At 36.7% G+C, this 22,868-nt stretch overlaps 1 protein-coding gene and 1 long non-coding RNA gene across 2 annotated transcripts in view; both read right to left on the reverse strand.

Annotated features, from left to right (window-relative positions):
• LOC145721194 (uncharacterized) overlaps positions 1-114 on the reverse strand; it is a 6,705-nt gene extending 6,591 nt beyond the window's left edge. Inside the window, exon 1 of the long non-coding RNA XR_014144699.1 lies at positions 67-114. This is a non-coding gene — a long non-coding RNA (uncharacterized LOC145721194). The remainder of the gene's footprint in view (positions 1-66) is intronic.
• Positions 1-22,868, reverse strand: part of EIF4G3 (eukaryotic translation initiation factor 4 gamma 3) — a 228,172-nt gene that overhangs the window by 94,398 nt on the left and 110,906 nt on the right. Inside the window, exons 10-11 of the mRNA XM_081816832.1 lie at positions 15,669-15,777; positions 9,122-9,961 (exon numbers count right to left, since the gene is read on the reverse strand). Coding sequence (XP_081672958.1) covers positions 9,122-9,961; positions 15,669-15,777 — 949 coding nt within the window. The remainder of the gene's footprint in view (positions 1-9,121; positions 9,962-15,668; positions 15,778-22,868) is intronic.

Genomic DNA, 22,868 nt, shown 5'->3' on the forward strand with positions numbered 1-22,868 from the left:
GATGGAACTGGAGGGTGTTATGCTGAGCGAAATAAGTCAATCAGAGAAAGACATGTATCATATGACCTCACTGATATGAGGAATTCTTAATCTCAGGAAACAAACTGAGGGTTGCTGGAGTGGTGGGGGGTGGGAGGGATGGGGTGACTGGGTGATAGACACTGGGGATGTGCTATGGTGAGCGCTGTGAATTGTGCAAGACTGCTGAATCACAGATCTGTACCTCTGAAACAAATAATACATTATATGTTTAAAAAAAAAAAGAAGAAGAAGATAGCAGGAGGGGAAGAATGAAGGGGGGGGAAATCGGAGGGGGAGATGCACCATGAGAGACAATGGACTCTGAAAAACAAACTGAGGGTTCTAGAGCGGAGGGCGTTGGGGGGAATGGGTTAGTCTGGTGATGGGTATTAAAGAGGGCACATTCTGCATGGAGCACTGGGTGTTATACACAAACAATGAATCATGGAATACTACATCAAAAACTAATGATGTAATGTATGGTGATTAACATAACATTAAAAAAAAAAAAACAGGTTTAGGGAACTAGGTGATTAGTGCTATAGTGGACATGTTAAATCCGAGATGGCTCTGGGATTTCCAAATGGAGATATTTGACAGGCAACAGGAAATGGAAGACAGAAACTCAGAAGAGAAGGTGAGTATGGAGATAAAAATTTGGAAGTCATCTACCAGCAGGGTAGATGAAATCAACCGTGAAGAATGTGTTGAATGATAACAGAATTAGAACATGACCCAAATACAAGGGAATTGTCTTTGGTGATGGAACTGTTCTATATTTTGACTTTGGTAGTGATTACATGACTTTATGTGTCTGTCAAAATTCACAGAAATGAGGGGCGCCTTGGTGGCTCAGTTGGTTAAGTGACTGCCTTTGGCTCAAGTCATGATCTCAGGGTCCTGGGATCGAGCCCTGCATCGGGCTCCCTGCTCAGCGGGAGGCCTGCTTCTCCCTTTCCCACCACCCCTGCTTGCGTTCTCTCTCTCGCTATCTCTTTGTCAAATAAGTAAAATCTTTAAAAAAAAAATTCACAAAAATGAATGCTAAAGGGAGTGAATTTAACTGCAAAGAAATTCTATGCAATAAATCTTACTAAAGAAAAAAAAAAAAAAAGAAGAGAGCAATAAGCAGTGTTACATTTGGTGAAAAGACCATAAGATAGCATGCTGGGAGCAAAAAGCAGATGATGTTAGTTGAGAGTGAACAGAGAAGTAGCAGAAATGATTGACTATTCTTGGGAAGCCTGGATGGGACAAGGAAGAGAATTTCAATGACAGCTAAATGGATGTGTAGGACTGAGGGTGTGTTTTCACTATGAGATAAACTTCAGCAGATTTACAATGACAAAGAAGTCTATGGGAAAGCAGTGAATATATAGGAGACTATAAGGGACAACTAAGAGACTCCGATGAAAGTTGGGATGGAAGGGCGCCTGGGTGTCTAAGTCGGTAAGTGTCTGCCTTCAGCTTGGGTCGTGATCCCAGGGTCCTGGGATTGAGCCCCACATCGGGCTCCCTGCTCTGCAGAGAGCCTGCTTCTCCCTCTCCCACTCTCCCTGCTTGTATTCCCTCTCTCACTGTCTGTCAAATAAATAAATTCTTTTAAAAAAAAGAAAGTTTGGATGGGGTCAGGTTGGTAGCTCCAGCAGAAGGTTAAAAAAGGCATACTTAATGCACTCAATAGTCTACACAAAGACACAAGGTCATCTGCTGAGGGTGAGGAGGGTTGGTCTGAGTATAGGATTTTATAAAAGGCAAGTCATATAGGAATGACTGGGCAGAGAGCATGAATTGGTAGATAAATCTACATTCACAGTGGCAGGTATTATCCAGTAGTACTCTGCCTACTGGAATTTAGGAATAGAGAAGATGGGGTACAGCTAACTTATGTTTCTCAAAAGGAAAAGGTGGTAGGAAAACCATAGATTTTCATAAGAGGATAGCTCAGATAATCATTCTCTTCCACCTCTGCTTAAATCTCATACTCCTTGAAGACTACAACTCTGATTATGTTATTTAAACACTAAAACCTGCTGCCTTTCCAACATTCCTTTCCCTACGTGGTTATTTTTATATCACTTAAACCATTCTAACATACGGGGCACCAGGCCGGCTCAGTTGGTGTAACATGCGACTCTTGATCTCGGGATTGTGGGTTCTGGCCCCACGTTGGGTGCAGAGATTACTTAAAAATAAAATCTTACGGGCGCCTGGGTGGCTCAGTCAGTTAAGCGACTGCCTTCGGCTCAGGTCATGATCCTGGAGTCCCGGGATCGAGTCCCGCATCGGGCTCCCTGCTCGGCAGGGAGTCTGCTTCTCCCTCTGACCCTCCTCCCTCTCATGCTCTCTCTATCTCATTCTCTCTGTCTCAAATAAATAAATAAAATCTTTTAAAAAATAAATAAATAAATAAAATAAAAATAAAATCTTAAAAAAATAAAACAAAACAAAAAAACCTTTCTAACATACTACAAGGGCAGAGATCTTTTGGATTCCTCAATTCTTAGAAACCTTGAGTGCCCAGAACGACTGACTCATAGTAGGCCCTCATTAACTATTTGTATAGTTGGAACAGGTGGGCTTCCACATCTCCTTCTGAACATGGGTCACCAGCCCCTAAATCCCAAAAATATTCAAAGAACTTTATAGCAATATGGAAAGCATGTTAGAAAAAATAACAGAGGGATGGCTGGGTGGCTCAGCTGGTTAAGCAGCTGCCTTCGGCTCAGGTCATGATCCCAGGTTCCTGGGATCGAGTCCCGTATCGGGATCCCCGCTCAGCAGGGAGCCTGCTTCTCCCTCTGCCTGCCATTCCTCCTGCTTGTGCTCTCTCTCTGACAAATAAATAAATAAAATCTTTAAAAAAAAAAAAAAAAGAAAAAAAATAACAGAAATGTGAGGTAAAGGAAGGCTCGAGTTGTAATTCTTCCTATGACTCTGAGAAACCCAATTTGCCACTGCATGGCTTATTTTTTGTATCAGCCAAATAGAACAATTCTATACCAGGAATAACTGCTTAAATCATAAGATTAATGCCTGAGAAAAGGCTCTGTAAAAATTTAAAAAGTAACACTTTATTATGATTGCAACAAAATTAGCAAGTACTACTAATACAACAACAGTAAACAGAGAAAAGATATATATTGAAGAAAATGTATTTGGGACCCTTTTTTGCACTTGTAAGGAAAATTTTCTTGTCAAAAGTATTAGAAACCATTCTCAAGACTGCTGTGTGCAAGGTGGAGATCAGCACTGGAAGAAGAAAACACTTTTAGCAAGACTAGGTTTTCCTGGAGAGAGCGCTTTCTTTTGCCTGACAGAGAATAGCAATCCCCAAAGCTGTCTGGATTACTCTGTCTGGAAGGAGGTAAGCACAATGGTTTCTTCTGAAAGTAAATTAGTAAGTCTGGGGAAAAGTAGGCTGAATTCTGAACAAAGAATCCATGTCTATTCATGGAGATACGTATGACTAAGTTCATTAATATCCAACGAATGAAACTTTTGAGACTCATGTTGCAAAGAAATGAACTACTATATTTTAGTATATGTGCTGCCGAAGCGAGCACTGAACTACTATAAATAGTAGGAAAATGTATATCATATGAAGATGAGGGATTGTACAAGGGGCTTGCCAGAAGGCGTGGCACTTCAATCTGTTAGTACGTTACACCATTAGGTGTCTGGGCTCATTCTGCAGAATAAAAAGAACTTGAGGGGCACCTGGGTGGCTCAGTCAGTTAAATGTCTGCCTTCAGCTCAGATCATGATCCTCGAGTCCCAGGATGGAGCCCTGCGTTGGGCACCCTGCTCAGTGGGGAGTCCACATCTCCCTCTGACCCCCACCACTGGCTCACACTCTTGCTTGCTCTCTCCCAAATGAATGAATGAATGAATGAATAAATAAAAGAACTTGACCCACCCCAGTATTTTCCAGAGAATGCTTTAGATTTCACCGTGAAGAGAAACAAGAAAGTAGGAATCACAGCAGAAATGTACTTTCTAGGCAGCTTTGTTTCAAGGATTTTTATAAATAAGGTGAAGAAAGTCAATCATTTTAATTTATTTATTCCTAAGGATCACTCAAACTCAAGCCTCTGAAAAAGGGAGCCAAAAGCCAAAAGCCCTTCTTTTAAAAACTGCTCTATTGATTTTCATAGTTAACATGGAACCAGGAACATGTAAGAAGTCCCGCACATAAGGTTTCAAAACATATTTTCTCTAGGGGCGTCTGGGTGGCTCAGTTGGTTAAGGTTCTGCCTTCAGCTCAGGTCATGATCCCAGGGTCCTGGGATGGAGCGCAGCATGGGGCTCCCTGCTCGGCGGGGAGTCTGCTTCTCTCTCTCCTTCTGCCCCTCCCCCTACTGCTCGTGCTCTCTCTCTTTCTTCTCTCTCTCAAATGAATAAATAAAATCTTTAATTAAAAAAAAAGAACATTTTCTCTAGAGGAACATGAGAAATTAAATTGTAAGGGTGTAGATTAAGGGAGGGATTAGGCTTGTGGGACATCAAATCACAGGTGATCTGTTTTTAGCCACAGAAACTAAATATTCCAGGGATGTTTCAAATATTTCTTAGAAGGTGTAAGTTAAGCAAGGGCAAGAATAAACTTCAGATATCTAATTCCTGCTGCTGACCTTCAGATCATGGTTTTACACATGAGACTCAGGTCAGTCTACCCAAACTGAAAGGCTTTTATTTCTCTGCTTTTATGCTTATGTTTTCTTTCTTTTAAGGTACTGTGAATATTCTCACAGGTGAAAATAAATCAAGGATTATTATTAAAACATACTTTCCTGAGCTAAACTCTGCTCCTTTTATACTCAAGTGAATCAAAACCAAAAGAGAGAACAGCAATGTTACTGGCCGTATGGATCAGTATTTTATTAACACTCCCAAAACATACAAACGTACCTCCATTTGAGAAGTAGATCTTTCATCTTGCAACCTACAGAATCTGGGAACCATCCTCAACCTTAGCTGAGCTTCCAAGAATATAAGGGAAACTCCTGGAAGCCACATGAACAAGGTGAGTTGCCGCCACCACCGTCGTCACTACACTACCGGGGATGTGGGATGCTATGCCAGTCTCTAAAAGCAAGGAGCTTACATTTTAATATCAACATGGGAGACAAAGATCTTGGGTCCCAGCGAAGTGAGGACTTGGAATTGAGGTTCTCACAAAAAGCCCTGAGACTCCAAACAGAGTGACAGCCTCAGGGAAAAGGTAGCCAGAATAAAAGAGAACAAAATAAACCAGTGAACCAACACAGAGTAAAGACAAGGAGGGACACTTGGTTTCACCTAGGTGGGAAGGGACTGTTGTCATCCTGAAAAATAGTATCCACAGGGAATGCCCTCACAGTTGTTTGGAATATGAAAGATTTAGGACATTAAACTCAGATTAAGCTCTAGCTAATGTTTTCCTCAAGACGTGGTAAATAAAGCAAACACAAACCTGCTTTGGGATGACCTGCCCACAGTGTACATCCAGCAAAGTTTTGCTGAAGAGGAATTCATGAAACAAATTTATAAGATGTTATGAAGAAACAATGCACTATGAGCAAGAGCCAGAAGACACAATAAGCTGAAAGATTAGAAATGTCCCTCTGCCAAAGGAATTTCAAATAATACTTTTATAATCAAACAGAGATAATAAAAAAACTAAACTCATTATTTTCAAAAGTGAAAAGTTCATGTCACACGGCATGCACGTTACATAGTATACACATTCAGGGAATTATATAAAAATGAACTGCTGGATGATGAGTGGGGAATGTTTTTCCACAAGTTCTGAAACTCTCTTTTATTACCCAACAAGTACACAAAAACCATAATAAAAACCCTAAGACTTCAAGAAATATCCAATACAGATTTCTGCACATTTAATTCCTGAACCGATCGTATGAACTAAGTAAAAGTCTGGCCAATCTCTGAGGCTTTTCAGAGTACACTGAACATAAACACAATTCTCATTTCACAGGGCTTGCTCTTCAACACCTAAGCATCCAGAATTGCTGCATTTTGTTCCAGTCAGAAATATGATCTAGAATAGTTGCAAGAAAATGTTTTCCAGCAGAAGAAAAGGGACTATATGCCTAATGTCTGATGTTACAGCTTTAAACAAGTATCTCTATACCAACTCCTAAGTATTCTTATGCATCACACCTGTCAAAAGCAAATGTGTTCTGAAGCGAGCTTTAAAGTGCTTTACCCTCAGGCAGACGCAGCGAGACCTAGTCTCAAAAGTCAACGACAGGGGTGCCTGGGTGGCTCGGTCTGGTTGAACGTCAGACTCTTGGTTTTGGCTAGGGTCATGGTCTCGGGGTCCTGGGATGGAGCCTGATGGGGCTCTGCACACAGTGCAGATTCTGCTTGTCCCTCTCCCTCCCGCTCTGCTTCTCTCCCTGCTCTTGCTTTTTCTCAAATATTTTTTTTTAAAAAGTCAACAACAAAAGACTGATATCCAAACCAAATTGTTATGATTTAATAATCTCTCAAAGTAAACAAGGTACTAAATGAGTAAGTGCAAATAAGATTGTAGTCACTGAGAACAGGACAACTTCAAATGGATATATCTTCAAGAGTGATGATAATTTAAGTTTTTAATGTTAACTTTTGTGGCAACAACACTGAAAAACATTTGTATAGAAATGAGAGGGCCAGGAATGTTTTTGGTAGCTTTATAATTTAAAAAATGCTATTTACATGGGTTCTTCAGGTTCATTTACTTTGAATTCTGAAGAGTGAGTGTAAGAAATCAAGGGCTATCACAGAACTTCTAGTTCTCTTATTATATATAATACCTTTATAGGTTAAAAAAAATCATAAAACTAGAAAAGTGCCAGGACGCTTTACTTCCTGACATTAGGACCTCTACCCTCACCCCTAAATCATGCAAAAGAGAGTTCGTTCTTTTCTAGCTATCCTCTGGTTGCTGCTGAAGTATCTACATTCCTTCACTAAGCTGCTAGGGACTTATATTACTAATTCCCAGAGTACTGGCATTTCAAAAAAAAGGAACCATGGTATGAAAATTACTTGCCCTAAAATTTGTTTGTCCAGCTATCCCTGGGCACTGACTTGCAAATATCAGGCCACCTAACTGACATACTGCTTAAAAAATCAATGTCAGGAATGAGTGGAAGTATGAGTTTGGTGTGGGCTCATTCTTTACTTATTTCAGGATTCAGGTATGGTTTGTATCTATGACTTGTATTACCTATGATTATTTTGTTTTTCTTTCTGTCTTTTGTTTTTTTAAACATTTGTCTTCAATAGCTTCTCCTAATTTTGGAACTACCACATCACTAGCTGTTGGATGACGACTCACCGGTGAGTATGTGAAGGGAGATAATGAAGGGTCAAACAAACTCCTGTTCTCCAACAAAGGAGTGTTCCTTGGGGGGCTTTCACCTGTAGCTACGTCCAAACTGTTTTTTCAAAAAGCCCCAGGTCATCACCCCACCAAGAAAGAAGGTTCCTAAAATAGTAATGATACCATGAATTCCGATGTGATGGAGGCCAGTCTCTTGAGGAAGCAGGTGATTTACAAACTTTATGATAAATTACTCCCTGTCCCCACCACCTTGCACTGTTGCACTATGTTGAACTAGATGTTCTACTGTTCCAAGAAACCAGACAACCCCCCTAAGAAATTTAGGAGGAAACTGCCTCAAGAACTGAGCTATGTAGGAAAGCTAGATCTTAAAACTAGGGATCAGGTTCTTGATTTGTTAAGCTTCCCTATGGATTAGACAGCTGAAAAAAGACAATAAACACCAAGGATGCTGATGACTAAAACGTCCCCACCCAGTGCATTTCTAGAACAACTGCTGGGGAAGCATGCAATTTTCTAATTGTATAATTTAACCTGAGAGGTATACAGAGAGCAAATTATGCTGCATGGGGCACTACTGCACCAGATGGGCTATGCTGACTTATTCTTATGGGCCATATTCTTATGGGCTAATGACTCTAGTTGATAAGCCTCAGATAATTTTTGATTAAAATTATAAAAATTCAGGGGCACCTGGGTGGCTCAGTCGGTTAAGCGTCCGACTCTCTTATTTCTGCTCAGGTCATGATCTCAGGGTCAGGAGATCAAGTCCATGAGTCGGGCTCTATGCTGGGCGTGAAGCCTGCTTAAGATTCTCTCTCTACCTCTCCCTCTGTCACTTCCCCACACACCCCAGCTCACTCGCACTCCCTCCCCCCCTTTTCCTCTCTAAAAAAAAGGGACAGCACCTGGGTGGCTCAGTTGATTAAGCAACTGCCTTCGGCTCAGGTCATGATCTCAGGGTCCTGGGATCGAGCCCCATGTTGGGGGGAGTCTGCTTCTCCCTCTCCCTCTGCCCCTCCCCCCAGCTCATGCACACTCTCTCGTGCGCTCTCTCTCTCAAATAAAATCCTCAGAAAAAATTATAAAAATCCAATATTCCTAAGATCCTAGGTGATGCTACATTAAATAATTTTGAACTGGGAAGAATATAATACTTTGACAATAATAATGATAAAATTAGTATTCCAAGAAAAAATGAAACCTCTAAAGGAAAAAACGAAGAGCATTAAATTTCTCTGTGAATCAGAGAGGGCACTTTCATTTTTCAGAACTAGTTTAAACTTCAACATTGTGATTGTTATTCTTCTAAATCCCAGACTAAAGAAGAGATGAATTCCTTTATGTTTAGGATTGACTGGGTTCTAAAATTTTGAGAAGACAGGATTAAGGACTATAGAGTATGCTTGTTTTAATTGGTTTCCAGCCCCAAAGCTACTAAATTAACCACTGAGGAACTGACTCATATGAACAGGCAAAAAAAAAAAAAAAAGAAAAGAAAAACAAAAAACACATGTACAGTGACATATACCTTGGAGGCATTTTGTATATTTGAAATTTCATTTGCATTTTTAGACAATGGAGTAACTCTTTTGCAGGCTGCACTAAAACATAAACACACCATTGAAGAAATCAGACTACGAATGTCAGCATTCATTTGATGTTTCTGGAAGTCAAGGAAAGTAGCCAATTAAAAAATAACTCAAACACTGCTTCTTTTTCATGTTCAGCAAGCATAAAATAATTAATGGCACAATAGCTTACCTGGGCCAGGGCTCTTTCTTGAACTTAGGTTCTGGGCATCCACAATCTCTTCTGTTTGCCCGTCTGCTTCTACCTCTATTTTGTTCTGAATCTCTTTTGCATCTTCACTAAGGCAAGTTCTTATGCTCTCGTCCTCTTCTAAGACCCTCTGGACTGCGGTGGGAACACCAGCAGTACTAACATTAGTGGCAGCAGCAGGAACAATGGCTGGTGTGGGAGGAGGAGGAGCTAGAGGAGTTGGAGGAGATGGAGAAAAGGAAGGAACTGTGGAAGGGGTAATGGGAACTGGGACACACTCCACTTTCATTTCTTCTGGGGCATTTTCCAGAATCTCCAATTCAAGAGTCAATGGCAACACCTCCTGTTTTACTATTTCCACAATGCTCTCTGTGGCTGGTAATGTTTCACTAACTCCATTCATTTCATTAATTAGATTAGTACTAGAAATCAGTGGAATATCATTAGGTGCTACACTACAAGATTTCTTGCATATATCATCATCAATTACATCTGTTGGTGATGGATCTGATGTCTCTGTGCAAGATACAGGGCTGGGTACAGGAACTGTGTCTTCTTTTGAGGAAGAGAGTTCACACCTGTCATCTACAGCAGTGGCGAATATTGGCTGGCTACTTAGAGCAGCAGAAGTGGGGGAAGCAATTGTACTTCGAGCAAGCGGAGAAACAGTGGTAGGTGATGGAGGCAGAGGAAGCTCTGGCATGGATTCTACTGCAGTCGTCTCTGATGTTTGGCCTGCTTGTTCTTTCTTCTCTCCACTAAAGACTAGCCTAAGGACTGGGGAAGGAGACTTTAACACTGGATCGGGTTTTGGCTTCTCTTCTGGGGAAGAAAAAACAAAAGAGTTTAAGAATAATTCTTGGATCAAAGATTATATTGTATTATTTTGGGCTAGTTCTTTTAATCTCTTACCCGAAATAATGGGCAACAGAAAACAGACCAAATTATTAGACTAACTCTGCCACTCCAAAAAACCCTGTCATATTTTCTAGTTATACCTAGCGTTACTTGGTCACCAATAAACATAAAGTTTATTTTGGAGTAAAAGAAGGAATCAAATATTAACCATATAATTATATCAAGAATACAACAGAAAAGTTCATCAAAACTGAAGCTAAACCATCCAGAAATGGGAATGGGGCTTTTGTTTTTTTAAAGTAAAGACCTTCATTTCTACTGTATCTTGCTCCCTATAGAAGATTTTTCTACCAAAGATACACTATAGTGGCAGAACAGCTCAAGAACAAATAAGTACAGATTAAATTATTATAGACTGGTATTTTTATTTTATATATTTCTGCATTTAGGAGAATTTCTGTAAAAAATGTGTATTACTTGTATAAAAAACTATGTTTTAAGAGAAGCTATCATGGTGTCATTTATTATCAGTGCAATTTATTATCAAAATCAAGTCCCTGAATATAAAAATTCATTTACAAATTAAGCTTTCATTTTTCAAAAGAGGCAGCATGTATATAACCAGAAATGTGAAAATATAAAAATGTAAATTTATCTTGTAAAAAAAAATTCTTCAAGGAGAAACCAAAGTTAATCAAGTCCAATTAAAAAAAGAACATAATATATACATCTGAAATACCTGCAAATATATAAAATGTGTATCTGTGTACAGATGAAAAAGAATGAGAGCAAGAGAGAAACTGATGATCACAATAAAGGTATACCAGAAACATGTAAGAAAGTGTAATTCATGAAAATTTCCATATTCTAAAATTCTAGGTAAACTGATATGTGATTCATTCCAGGGTGGATGAAGCCAAAGGAGATTGACTGGTTTCCAGCCTGATGCTTCTGTAGCATGATAAACAGGCTCCACTGGAAAAAGATACTCATGAGTATGTTCATCAAATAACAATTTTAAGCACTACTAAAAGACAGTTTAAACTGAAAGGGACTTTACTTTCTCTGCCAGAAATCTTTATGCATCAGTGAAAATGAGTCTTTACAATAAATTATTGTACTTAAGTTTATCATAGAAAATATGCTCTGTTAATCAGAGAAACAGATGGTAAATATTACCATTAAGTTGTTAAAGGATAACTCATCCTTTAATATCATTTATCATTCATCATTCGTTAACTACTTTTGCTGGCCTTAAAATTCATTTTAATTTATGGGTGTAGAGACCAGTACAGTACCTATTTACTGTACAGGAGAAATAGGATCATTAGGCTCTCATTGTCAAATCCCTCAGACTATGTTGTCAGGGCAAAAGACAAAAATATTTCAAAGAAATCTATTATATATATTATATATATGTAAGAAATATATAATAAATACACATTTATTAAAATATTGCTCATGAAAATAATTTCCAACTCACTGGAGTAACTGCTACAAAGGTCACCCAGATTACATGAAAGCACTGTGAAAGCACATCAGAGTAACACCCTTTATAAACACTGAATGAAACCTGGAAGCAGTAAATAGTAAAAAGTAATTCTCACATTACTAATCTAGTTAAGTATGTCAATTCTATTATTAATTTTGAAAAATAAAATTTCTGATACCAAAAACAAACAAAAGCAGACCTAGGACTGAAATTTCTATATACTCTTGAGAAAAATCTAACATGAAGAAAATTACAAACAAAAAAACCTTATTTTGAGAGGTCCTCATTCTGAAATAAAACTCCTTTAATTCATTCAAGTTTTAATACAGAAAGCTGAAAAGTATACTACAGTAAATCTAAATAAAGAACACTGATTTTATCTAAGAACTTTTACTATTTAGAGTATATTTTTTGCAAAGCCATGATAGTTTGAAATCTAATATACTGCATTACAAATATTTCTACTATTTGTCCATCTTTAGGGAATTGTGGGAATTCATAATAATCATGCAAGAGGGAGCAAAGATAGAGGTCTGGAAGATTTAAGGCTATTTATATTAACTGCATAATACCAACAAAATAAGAGAAACAGACTAAATGTCTAACATGAAGGATTAAAGAAATAACAGTGTGGGCCATATAATGGTATATTATGCAAACATTTAAAATAGGCTTTTAAAAGAGTAATGATATGGAAAGTTTTTTTATAATAAAAGATATGTTTTTTAAAAAGCAGGGCACAAAACTGTATGTAGAACCTAAACCTAATTTGGTAACTTAAAAAAATATATGCTACTAACATATGCATATGGGAAAGTCTGGAATTAAGCTTACTAATAATAGCTCTAGATAATGAGACAAGAGGTATTTTCTTTTTCTACTTATCCATAGTTTACACAATGACTGCCAGATTTATAAGGAAAATTATTCTCAGATGGCAGTGAACCAACTGCCTAGATGGGTACCTTTTGGTTGCCAGGAGTCTCATGTAACTGAGAAGGTGATACCATCATTTAATGGGCAGAGACCAGGAAAGGTAATCATCCTGCAACTTGAGGGACAATCTCACTTGACAGAGAATAGTCCTGTCCTAAATTCCAGGGGAGCCCCAACTGAACAACATTGCTATAAATCATTGAATTACAACAGAATATCATTCACTGAATATCTACTCTATACTAAGTGCTTTCAGAAGGCACTAAGGCTAAGACTAAGGAACAAGTAACTTTTATTTGTTATTTCATTGTCCATACCATATCCTCCACACACTGGGCTGAACGTACCTACTCAAACAATGGCAAACAACAATCAAGCTGTGTCTAGACATCATCAATGCCAAATGATGATTTTAATTCATTCAACATTCAATGGCTTTCTCTCTACAAACGAAGCTGAAGGTCTTCCCTGTGTCTTTGTATCTTTATAAAGTACCAACTAATTGGAAATGTCATATTTGTCTGGCAATTTGGTGTTCGTGTAACCATTTCAGCTTTTCATATCACAAACTCTGAGAAAACCAGAAGTTTATTAATGGTAGCTAACATTTATTAAGTACTTCTTATGTGGTAGGACTGGGCCAAACACAAAACATACACAGTGTCCTTTAATCCTTACAACCACTGCTGGGGTAGAAATTAGTATGTTCCTGTTTTACAGATGGGGAAACTGAGTGTTTTATAGATTAAGTGATAGGTCTAACAACTGATCAGTTGAAACTTGAAAATGATTCAAAATCCCACATTTTTTCAGTTCAAGGGGAAAAAAATAAAGATTTATGGAAAAAGAAGTATTTAGGTGAAGCAAACTGGTAGAAGACTTTGGGGCTAACATGTGATTCTGTTAACCAAAGCAAACCCACAGTAATGACATTTCCATTGAGAGAAAAACCAATCTGACTGCAGAATGCAGAGTCTATTATTTCTGAAGGTAATCTAGCAATCTCTGAAAACAGTACATTTTCGTATCTTTAATTTCAAAAGGAATCTAGAGTTAAGAAAATGTTTAAATTTCTTAACTTTGTAAAAAAATTTTTTTCTGAAAATTGCTGAGTCCTTTCTAATGTTATTTGAATTACATACATTTGGTTTAAAAATTACTCTGAAAACTATTCTGTATGTTGGCAAACTATGGGTACAATTAGAAATAGAATTAGAGTTAACTGAGTTTTCTGGAAAATAATTGGTATTAAGAAGGAAAGGGCAGTAGTCTCCCAGAGTTATTTATAAGCACTACCAAATATACTTAAAATTCAGATTTTTCTTTCCATCAAGGTAACCTAAAACATTTTCAACGCACTCATATCTATATCGAACATGAATCTGGAATGTTTATTATTCAAATTTCCACTAATCTTAAAAAAATGAGAGGAAACGAAGGGCTCTGCATTCTTCCTTATGGAAATCAAGGCCTAAATATGACAAAATGAAGGTGTTTCATAATCTAAAAATTGTAGCAGGGCAGAGCTATCATCATTAAGACATCTTATGAATTCTTTATATAGTGGCCCAGCTGAAGTTTGCATAGACGATAGATACACTGTGAGGCCTCTTTGGATGGTAAGTATTCAATGTGTTTAGCATAGTTCTAACTAGCAAAAAGATTACAACTGTGCAAACTAAATAATAAAGTTTTTAAGATAATACCCTGAAACTTCTTCTCTACTCTGAAAACATTCTCATTTTTGACTCAAAAAATAGAAAGCATCTTCTACAATACCTACCAAGTGCACTCCTTCAAGGTAAATGGCTTTCGTATTAAAAAACTTAACTCTAAGCATGTATAAGTCTTTTTTTTGGAGTTTTTTTAAATTATGTTAATCACCATACATTACATCATTAGTTTTTGATGTAGTGTTCCATGATTCATTGTTTGCGTATAACACCCAGTGCTCCATGCAGAACGTGCTCTCTTTAATACCCACCACCAGGCTAACCCATCCTCCTACCCCCCTCCCCTCTAGAACCCTCAGTTTGTTTCTCAGCGTCCACAGTCTCACGGTTCGTCTCCCCCGTCTGAACACTGCTCAAAGAAGTATCTGACAGAGCAACTTTTAGAAGTATGCCAAGTTAGAGTTTGTTACGTATTTTTTGGTTTGGAACAATCTTATAAAACAAAATACAGGATGTATCTCTATCAAGTTTACTAGGTTCCTCAATACTAAAAGGGAAAAACATCCTATTACCTTTGTATGCTCTAGAAAACACTGAAATCAAACATAAGTTTCTAAGTGTGAAAACTTATTTAAAAAACCCCAATAATATTAAATAATATTGCTTAGGTTATGTGCCAATTCCCAAGTACTTTTTAAAAGAATAATTTTTAGAAAGTACATTTACTAACATCCACCTATGAAGGGGTTTGGAGGAATGAATAAGCCAAAAAATTAGAAATCACATACGCTTTCTATTCATTTCTTACAATGAAGTCAGAAACATTATAGCAGCATGCTCCAAGTCACGTTTTCCCCTGTGTTTTTCCAATTTTTCTCAATTTTGGTTAAGGTCAACCTACATCCAGCTACATAAGAAAGAAAGACTGTGATATCCCATTTTCTGACATGAGCTTTCCCTTATAGTTTTCTTTTATAATCCAAAAGGCAATGTGTGTATTTATTTCAACAAAAATTTTACACTTCGTGTTCAAGATAAATAGGCGCAGAGACCTCAGTATGATTAAGATACACAGCATCGTAACTCATCAAGACCAAATAGTAGTGCATGATGGAGCCAGAATAAACTCAGTACTACAGAACTGAGGCTACAGAAGCCAAATTTGTAAGAAGAAATATTTCATGTTTTTAAAAACAGCAAGATACACAGGAACATGTTAAATATATAAATAAAACTATGTTATTATTGTAAAGCAATATATACTTTGATTTATTTCCCCAACCTTGTTCCACTTCCCCACCAAAAAACAAAACAAAACCAGTTTCAGGCAACTAAGTTTTTACCTATAAATATATATCAACAGTGAGGCATTAATAAAATATAGGAAAAAATTTTACTCATCAACCCTACTTTACTTTCCTAGAGGTGGAACGCTTTGATTTTCCATTTCAAAGCTTTGTTTACAAGCAGGTATCTAAATAACCCTTAGATGTTTCACTCTTGCTCTTAAATGCTGAGGGCAATATAATTAATTTAAAAAAAAAAGTGAAGAAAACAGTTACACACACACCTTGCTTCTGGTCGCTAGCTGCAGTGACAGGGGTGCTGGCAGCAAGATGAGCGCTCTCCACAGTCCCATAAACCACAGGGCTGTGCTCAGGGACCTGGCTGGACAGCTGCTGGGATTTGAAGTACAAAAAAGGGTGATAATGAGCGTGCGAACATAAAAACTAGCAACATGGAACCCAAGCAAGTGGGGAACACAGAGTGGGGCAGGAGATCACAAAATTAAAAAAAAAAAAAAAAGGGGAAAGCAAGGAAAAAATATATAGGCCAATTTAATAATTCAAAAAGTATAGAAGACGGCAAGAAAAGGAAAGAAACAGCAGAAAAGGGGAAGGAAAAGAGATGATTACTATTAACCACAGCAAGAGAAGGCAGCACAAAAATCATTAATATAAATGCATTCTCCAGGATTCCTTCTAAGGACAAACAGACTTTCCACCTAATGGTAGACATCACATCTGACAGGGAATTTAACCTCCTCCAAGTCAAAGACCAAAGGGATCTGGTCAACTTCACTTATAAACTACCTAGCAAAGTAGTTCATCTGACAAAAGCTAGAAAAACAAAACATGATGGGTTTTAAAACCAGTCACTGATTCAAGAAAACAATATTGAAGGGTGATCCTTGTCATTTGTCCACATAATCACACAGGTGAAATGCAACTTGTAAAGTATCTAAAGGATTTTCCCCTTAAAATGTCTTTAGATTCTGGGACAAGGATGGTATCTTTTCAGAGTCAGAAATCTGAGTAAAATACCTGTTTTTCAGAGCTAAGAGGAAACTCTTCATTTTAACTCAGCCACTTTATTGGAATCAAAAATGGCCATGAAATACTAGCACAGTAGGTTGAAAAAATTGCAGCCATTGTTCAACTTGGGAGGGAACAAGAATTACACAAGAAAGGACAAGAACACTCATTCTACATCACTTTCCATGCAGGTATTTGTTTTGGATTTGAGGGTTACACAAAAGCCAAAAAACAAACCTATGTCTCTCCTCAGAGATCTAAGGTCATTTTTTCGTTAGCTATAATCTCCTATATTGAATTCTATCGTGCTATCAGAGCAGAGTCCCTGCACATTTCTGATTTTCTGTTGTGTGAGTGTGTATGTGTGTTTTAGACACGAGGGGGAATAAAGGTGTGAATGAATTTGGGGTGAGTAGGGCCACTTAAAAAAGTGTTAATACAAAATATTTTCAAATCAGTAAGTCTCACTGAGAATAGAAATATAAAATAAAATAAATCAGTTCAGACGCATACCATTTATCATATGTCATTTAAGTAATTACTTTTCAGAACGTACAACATGCAATTTACATTTGATTATATCTGGACTGTACAGAATAACAGACAGAAATAGGGAAAATTCACCTATTCATTAGATGATGAGAGTGCTCATATTCCAAATTATTTCTAAATAAAGACTACTAAAATTATATTTCTATATATAAAAAAATGAAAAGTTATTGTTTTCACTTTGAATCGAATAAATTAATAGTACTGCCATGATTGCTCTGAGTCCTTAGTTCCAGTGGGAAAAAAGTTGTGTTATCAAAACTCAAAAATTAGGATCTCTTCATAGCTATAAATGAATATATGGACTCCGTTCAGTTCTAAGCCTAAAAATAGCTCTAGAACAAAGGAAAGGCCCTAAGTTACTGAGCATTTATTAAACAGGAAATAAAGACCTGTAAATTGTATAATTTACCTAAAAGGAAGAAAATATTAACTACTCCAGTTACCTGGGAAATTAATAACCTCAAAAATGGGAAACTGCTAAAACCAGGGCACCAAAATGACAGCGATACATAAGGTGAGATGTTTAAGACAGTACAAGGCTACTGATAACCTATACATCTGTGTTGATCAGAGTTTTTCAAGATCAGAATAAAATATCTGCAATCATATTCAAGAGACAACTGCATAGACATTTTTAAATTAACAAAGTCCTAGAAGATTTTGCATATAAAACATTTATAAGAAAGGGCTGAGATAACATGCTGTTTAAATCCCAATTCCAAACCCAAGCATCCAGAACATAGTTACACAACCACAACCTGCTAGGAAAGGACCTCTCAGTTTCCTCAGCTGTAAGATGAAAAGGAATTAAATAAAGATCCTCCTAAAGATCCTAAAGTCCCATTCAGGTTTAACATTCTCTAAGCCTCTAAAAGCATCAAAAAAACAAAAACATAATATTCACATCAATATAATTCAATACTCTCACCTTGTTTACATTAATTTTAACGTAGGGTAATCTCAAATTTTAGATTAACCTCTAATTTCATCTCTTTTCACCTAATGAAATAACCACAAACACCGTGTAACAAAGGAGTTCCTTACCGTTCCACAGTACAATTAATCATGGACTATTTTATCTAATTGATAAATCAAAAAATCCGGAAACAAACTTGGAATATTGCAACTGAAGACATCATATCCAATGCTGTATGCATTTGAATCCATATACGGAAATGAAGCTTTTGGGTAGCTGGAGAACTTAGGTAGCATTTACTACCTAAGATCTACCCCGCTCAGAATATATTTAAGGAATTTCAAAATCACTCCACTTTATTCACATTCACTATTGGTGGAAATGAAAATTTATAAAAATAATTCTGGAAGAGCAATTGGTATAAAAATATCAAGTAATTCAATAAAGATGCTCAGAAAGTCAGAGTTAAAAGGTTAGGGTTGATGTGACAAGTACACACTGTTGTAATTCATAATTTAGATCAATGCTAAATTCCATTACCCCTACATGTTTCAAAATTAAGGCTTCAATTGGTAGAAGAAAAAAACCTCTCTCATTTTTCAACTACACTTATAAGGAAACTTACAATATGGCAAGATATTAGATACCTGACAGTATCAAAGAAATTAATTTCCATTAAAAATTCTTTCTAAAATCTACTGTTGAAAAAAAATAAAATTTACTCTGTTGAAGATTTATATATTAAATCTGAAGTGCTGGCCTCAAGAGATAAGTAAATTAGGGCACAAATACTGGGGAAATTAATTTTTTTTAAAATAGTGTTTACCAATAGGTAAAACAGGCAACAAAATCTGGAATTGTCCTTAAGTAATTCTTTGTACAATTAAAAATTCCCATCTCTTTACATAGCCCACATTATTTCTATACAGAAAGGGGCCATCTCCTTTTACTACCTATTTTAATCTTGTATATGACAGTTTGATTAAGCACAGAGGCAGTTATAGACAGAGTGTCAGCAAACTACGGCCCAGGGACCACGTACTTATTTTTGTATTGCCCGTAAGATGTTTTTTACATTTTAAATAGTTGCAAAAAAAAAAAAAAAAATCAAAAGAATACAAGTTCTTGATACTTAAAAATTATACGGAACTTAAATTTAAGTATCCACAAATAAAGTTTTATTGGAACAGCCATGGCCATTCATTTACGTATTTTTTATAGCCACTTCCATTCTACAATGGCAGAGGTGAGTGTTGGTGAAATAGACTATGTCTGAAAAGTCAAAAATATTTACTATCTGCTCTTCTAGAGAAAATGTTTGCTGACCCATATTACAATTCACTGAGAGAAACCAGAGACTCTAAGTAGTAATGCAAATACAACAGGATGCTGGTATAATTCACTGTTATCACAAGAGACTATATTTGAATGTTTTGTATCCCATGACATTAAAATAATCGTTCTAATACCTCATGTGTTTTTGAACATCTATAAATCCCGGGAATAAACAACTATAGCCCTCCTCCACCCTGCCTTGAGAAACATTATGAAGATTAAGAAGTAAAATTATAATAAAATAATAATAAATAATAAAATACGCTTCTTTCCTAAGTGGGAGGGAAGTCTTCTGTGTGTGTTTCCTTCTGGTGTCTACCATGTACAAAACATTAAGAACCCACTGCTGATTAAAATAGACAAAAATCTTTGCTTCACAGCACTTTTATCAACAGAAACATATAAAAGTATAAAGCACATACACACACAATTATGGAATATTCACCCATAGAAAAGAATGAAATCCTGCCATTTGTGATAACATGGATGGACCTAGAGGGTATTATGCTAAGTGAAATAAATCAGACATAGAAAGATAAATACCATATGATCTCACTTATATGTGGAATCTAAACAAAACAAAACCAAGCTCATAAACAGAGAATAGAGTGATGGTTGCCAGAGGAAGGGGGGTGAGTGGTAGGCAAAATGGGTACAGGGAATCAAAAAGGCCAAACTTCCAGTTAACTAAATAAGTTATGCAGATGTAATGTACAGCATAGTGACTATAGTTAACACTGTATTGTGTATGTGAAAGTTGATAAGAATAAATCCTAAAGGGTCTCATCACAAGAAAAACAATTCTGTAATTACGTATGGTGACAGATGTTAAGCAGACTTACTGCAATGATCATTTTGCAATATAGACAAGGGCTTAATCATTACGTTTTATGCCGGAAACTAGTGTAATATGCTGTATCAATTATACCTCAATAAAAAATTATTTTTGCATCAAATTAAAAAAAATAAACCACAAAATTAATCATTTAATTACCAAGGCCATTAATGCTACACTAGAGTAGTAAGGGTACAAAGATAACATATATCCTGAGGTTCTGAATTTGTATGTGTGTGAGGATTTTTTGAGGAAGCAAAATTTAGGCTGAATTTCAAAGAATCAATGTGAATGCAGGCATGTGGGAGGTATATGGGAGGAAGTAGGAGGAAGCAGGTCAGGCAGAAGGAATAGCACACATGAAGGCTCTGAAGGGAAGCGTATTAAATATCAACCCGCTCTTAGGAGAGTCGGGGAGGAACAGAGGAAGAGCTGGGGAACTTGGTGTGAGAAGTACAGGCCACATGAAGCATCTTGGTCCTTATCCCCTCAACAATGGCCCAGGAACAAATTTTAAGCAGAAATGTGATATAAGACTTATGTTTTTAAAAGATCTTTCTGACTGCTGCATGGAGAATAAACTGGAGGGAAAGAAGAATGTTATAAGGACATAACATATAAGTTTACTACAGTAGACCAAGAGAAGTAATTTTGATGCAAAAAAGGGGTGTGTGTGAATAAATTTCCTAAATACAGGAATTAAACTGACAAGATTTGGTAACTGATTAGTTACAGTAGGTAAGAAATACATTAGATTTCTGGTTTATGACATTTGTGCCAGTCACTGAGACAGGGAACGCTGGAGGAGACATCAGGTTTTGGGAGTCAAGAAGCAGGGGACAGGAAGACCAGGAACTCGAGTTTTGAGTATGACATGCTTGTGAGATACCTGACCATAGAGTTCAACTAGAAAGTTAGGTATGTAACCTGAAGCTCAAAAGAGTATTCATTATGTAAGCAATCTATGGAGTGACATAATGAATACTTCCCATTTTAATACAATGACAATAATGCACAATAATGATCATAGCAATAATGTAACAGTAACAATAATGCACTGAATTCTAATGCTAGAATCTAATAGGTCACAAGATGTATGAATCAGAAAAGGCATCAACCACATGATCAGTTCTTTTATTCTTTCTACACTTTTCCCAAGAAACTACAATTCTATTCAAAACATTTTAGTAACATGAAATTACTATTTCCAATGGTGGAACCCATCTCAGGACTGGACAAGTCTTTTCACCCCATATGTTTCTGGTGGCTCTGAAACAAAAATCTTATCTCTTCTATGGAAAAGAGCTTCACACAATTAAACCTACTATCTTATCAAGGATTATGCATTAAATTAGGTGCTGGCATTCTGCATGGAGCACCGGGTGTTATATGCAAACAATTAATCATGGAACACTACATCAAAAACTAATGATGTAATGTATGGTGATTAACATAATAAAAAAAATAAAAATAAATTAGGTGCTGGGAGTATAAGGCTTAATAAGATACGGTGCTCCTTATGTTCAGGGAGCTAACATTCTAGTGGTAGAGACAAACAATAAGCCAGAAATTAAGTATAAAATATGTCAGACAAAACTTAATGCTATGAATAAAATTAAAGGAAAGTAAAGACCAGAGAATGAAAGGGGTGTGAAGGTGCTACTTTAAAGTGATCGGGAATTGTTTTCCTGATGACATGATATTAGAAGAGACACCTGAAAGGGAGAAAAGGACATACTTGGGATGTAGAAGACCATTTCAAATATAAGGAATAGCAAGAGCAAAAGTGGAAAGGTAGAATGAAGCTTGTGGATGAAGGGCAGGGAGGTCAGTAGCAATACACTGTCATGGAGGAGAGAAGAGAATAGGAGAAGGGTTTAGACAAGCAGCCAGAAGCCAGATAGTGTATGACCACATAAAGACCCCCAAAATTCTACAAGTATGGACTCTTAAATAGTTTAGTCACCAGTAGAGAGACTGGATAGTTTTTAGTAGGGAAGCGATGTGATCAGATTTATGTTTTATAACAACTCACTATGGCTGTTGTATAAAGAATAGACACAGAATATAAATATGTCAAAAACTCATAAAATTCAATAGCCAAAAAACAATCCAATTTTAAAAAATGGGTAGAAGATCTGAACATTTTCCAAAGAGGACATACAGATAGCCAACAGGTACATGAAAAGGTGTTCAACATAACTAATCATCAGAGGAAAGCAAATCAAAACCACAAAGAGATGTCATCTCACACATGTCAGAATGGCTATTATCAAAAAGATAATAAATAACAAGTGTTGGTGAGGATGTAGAGAAAAGGGAACCCTTGTGCATTGTTGGTGGGAATGTAAAATTGGTATGGGCACCATGGGGAAAAGTTTGAAGATTCCTAAAAAAAAAAAAAATTAACAATAGAACTACCATATGATCCAGCAATTCCACTTTTGGGTATTTAGCTAAAGAAAACAAAAACACAAACTCAAAAAGATATATGCACCCCATGTTCACTGCAGCATTACTTAAAATAGCCAAGATATGGAAACAACCTAAGTGTCCATCAATAAATAAATGGATAAAGAAAATGTGGTATATATACACACACATACACTAGAATGTTATTCAGCCATAGAAAAGAATGAAATCTTGCCATTTACAACAACACGGATGGATTTTAAGGACCTCACGCTAAGCAAAGTCAGTCAGAGAAGACAAATACTGTATGATCTTATATGTGGAATGGAGGAGGAGGGGGAGTAGAAGCAGCAGCTCATAGATACAGAGAACAGACTGGTGATATCACAGGTTGACTGGGGTGGG

This window comes from Leptonychotes weddellii, chromosome 4, assembly GCF_054177405.1.
Source record: "Leptonychotes weddellii isolate Sample4059 chromosome 4, ASM5417740v2, whole genome shotgun sequence".
Taxonomy (NCBI): Eukaryota; Metazoa; Chordata; class Mammalia; order Carnivora; family Phocidae; genus Leptonychotes; species Leptonychotes weddellii.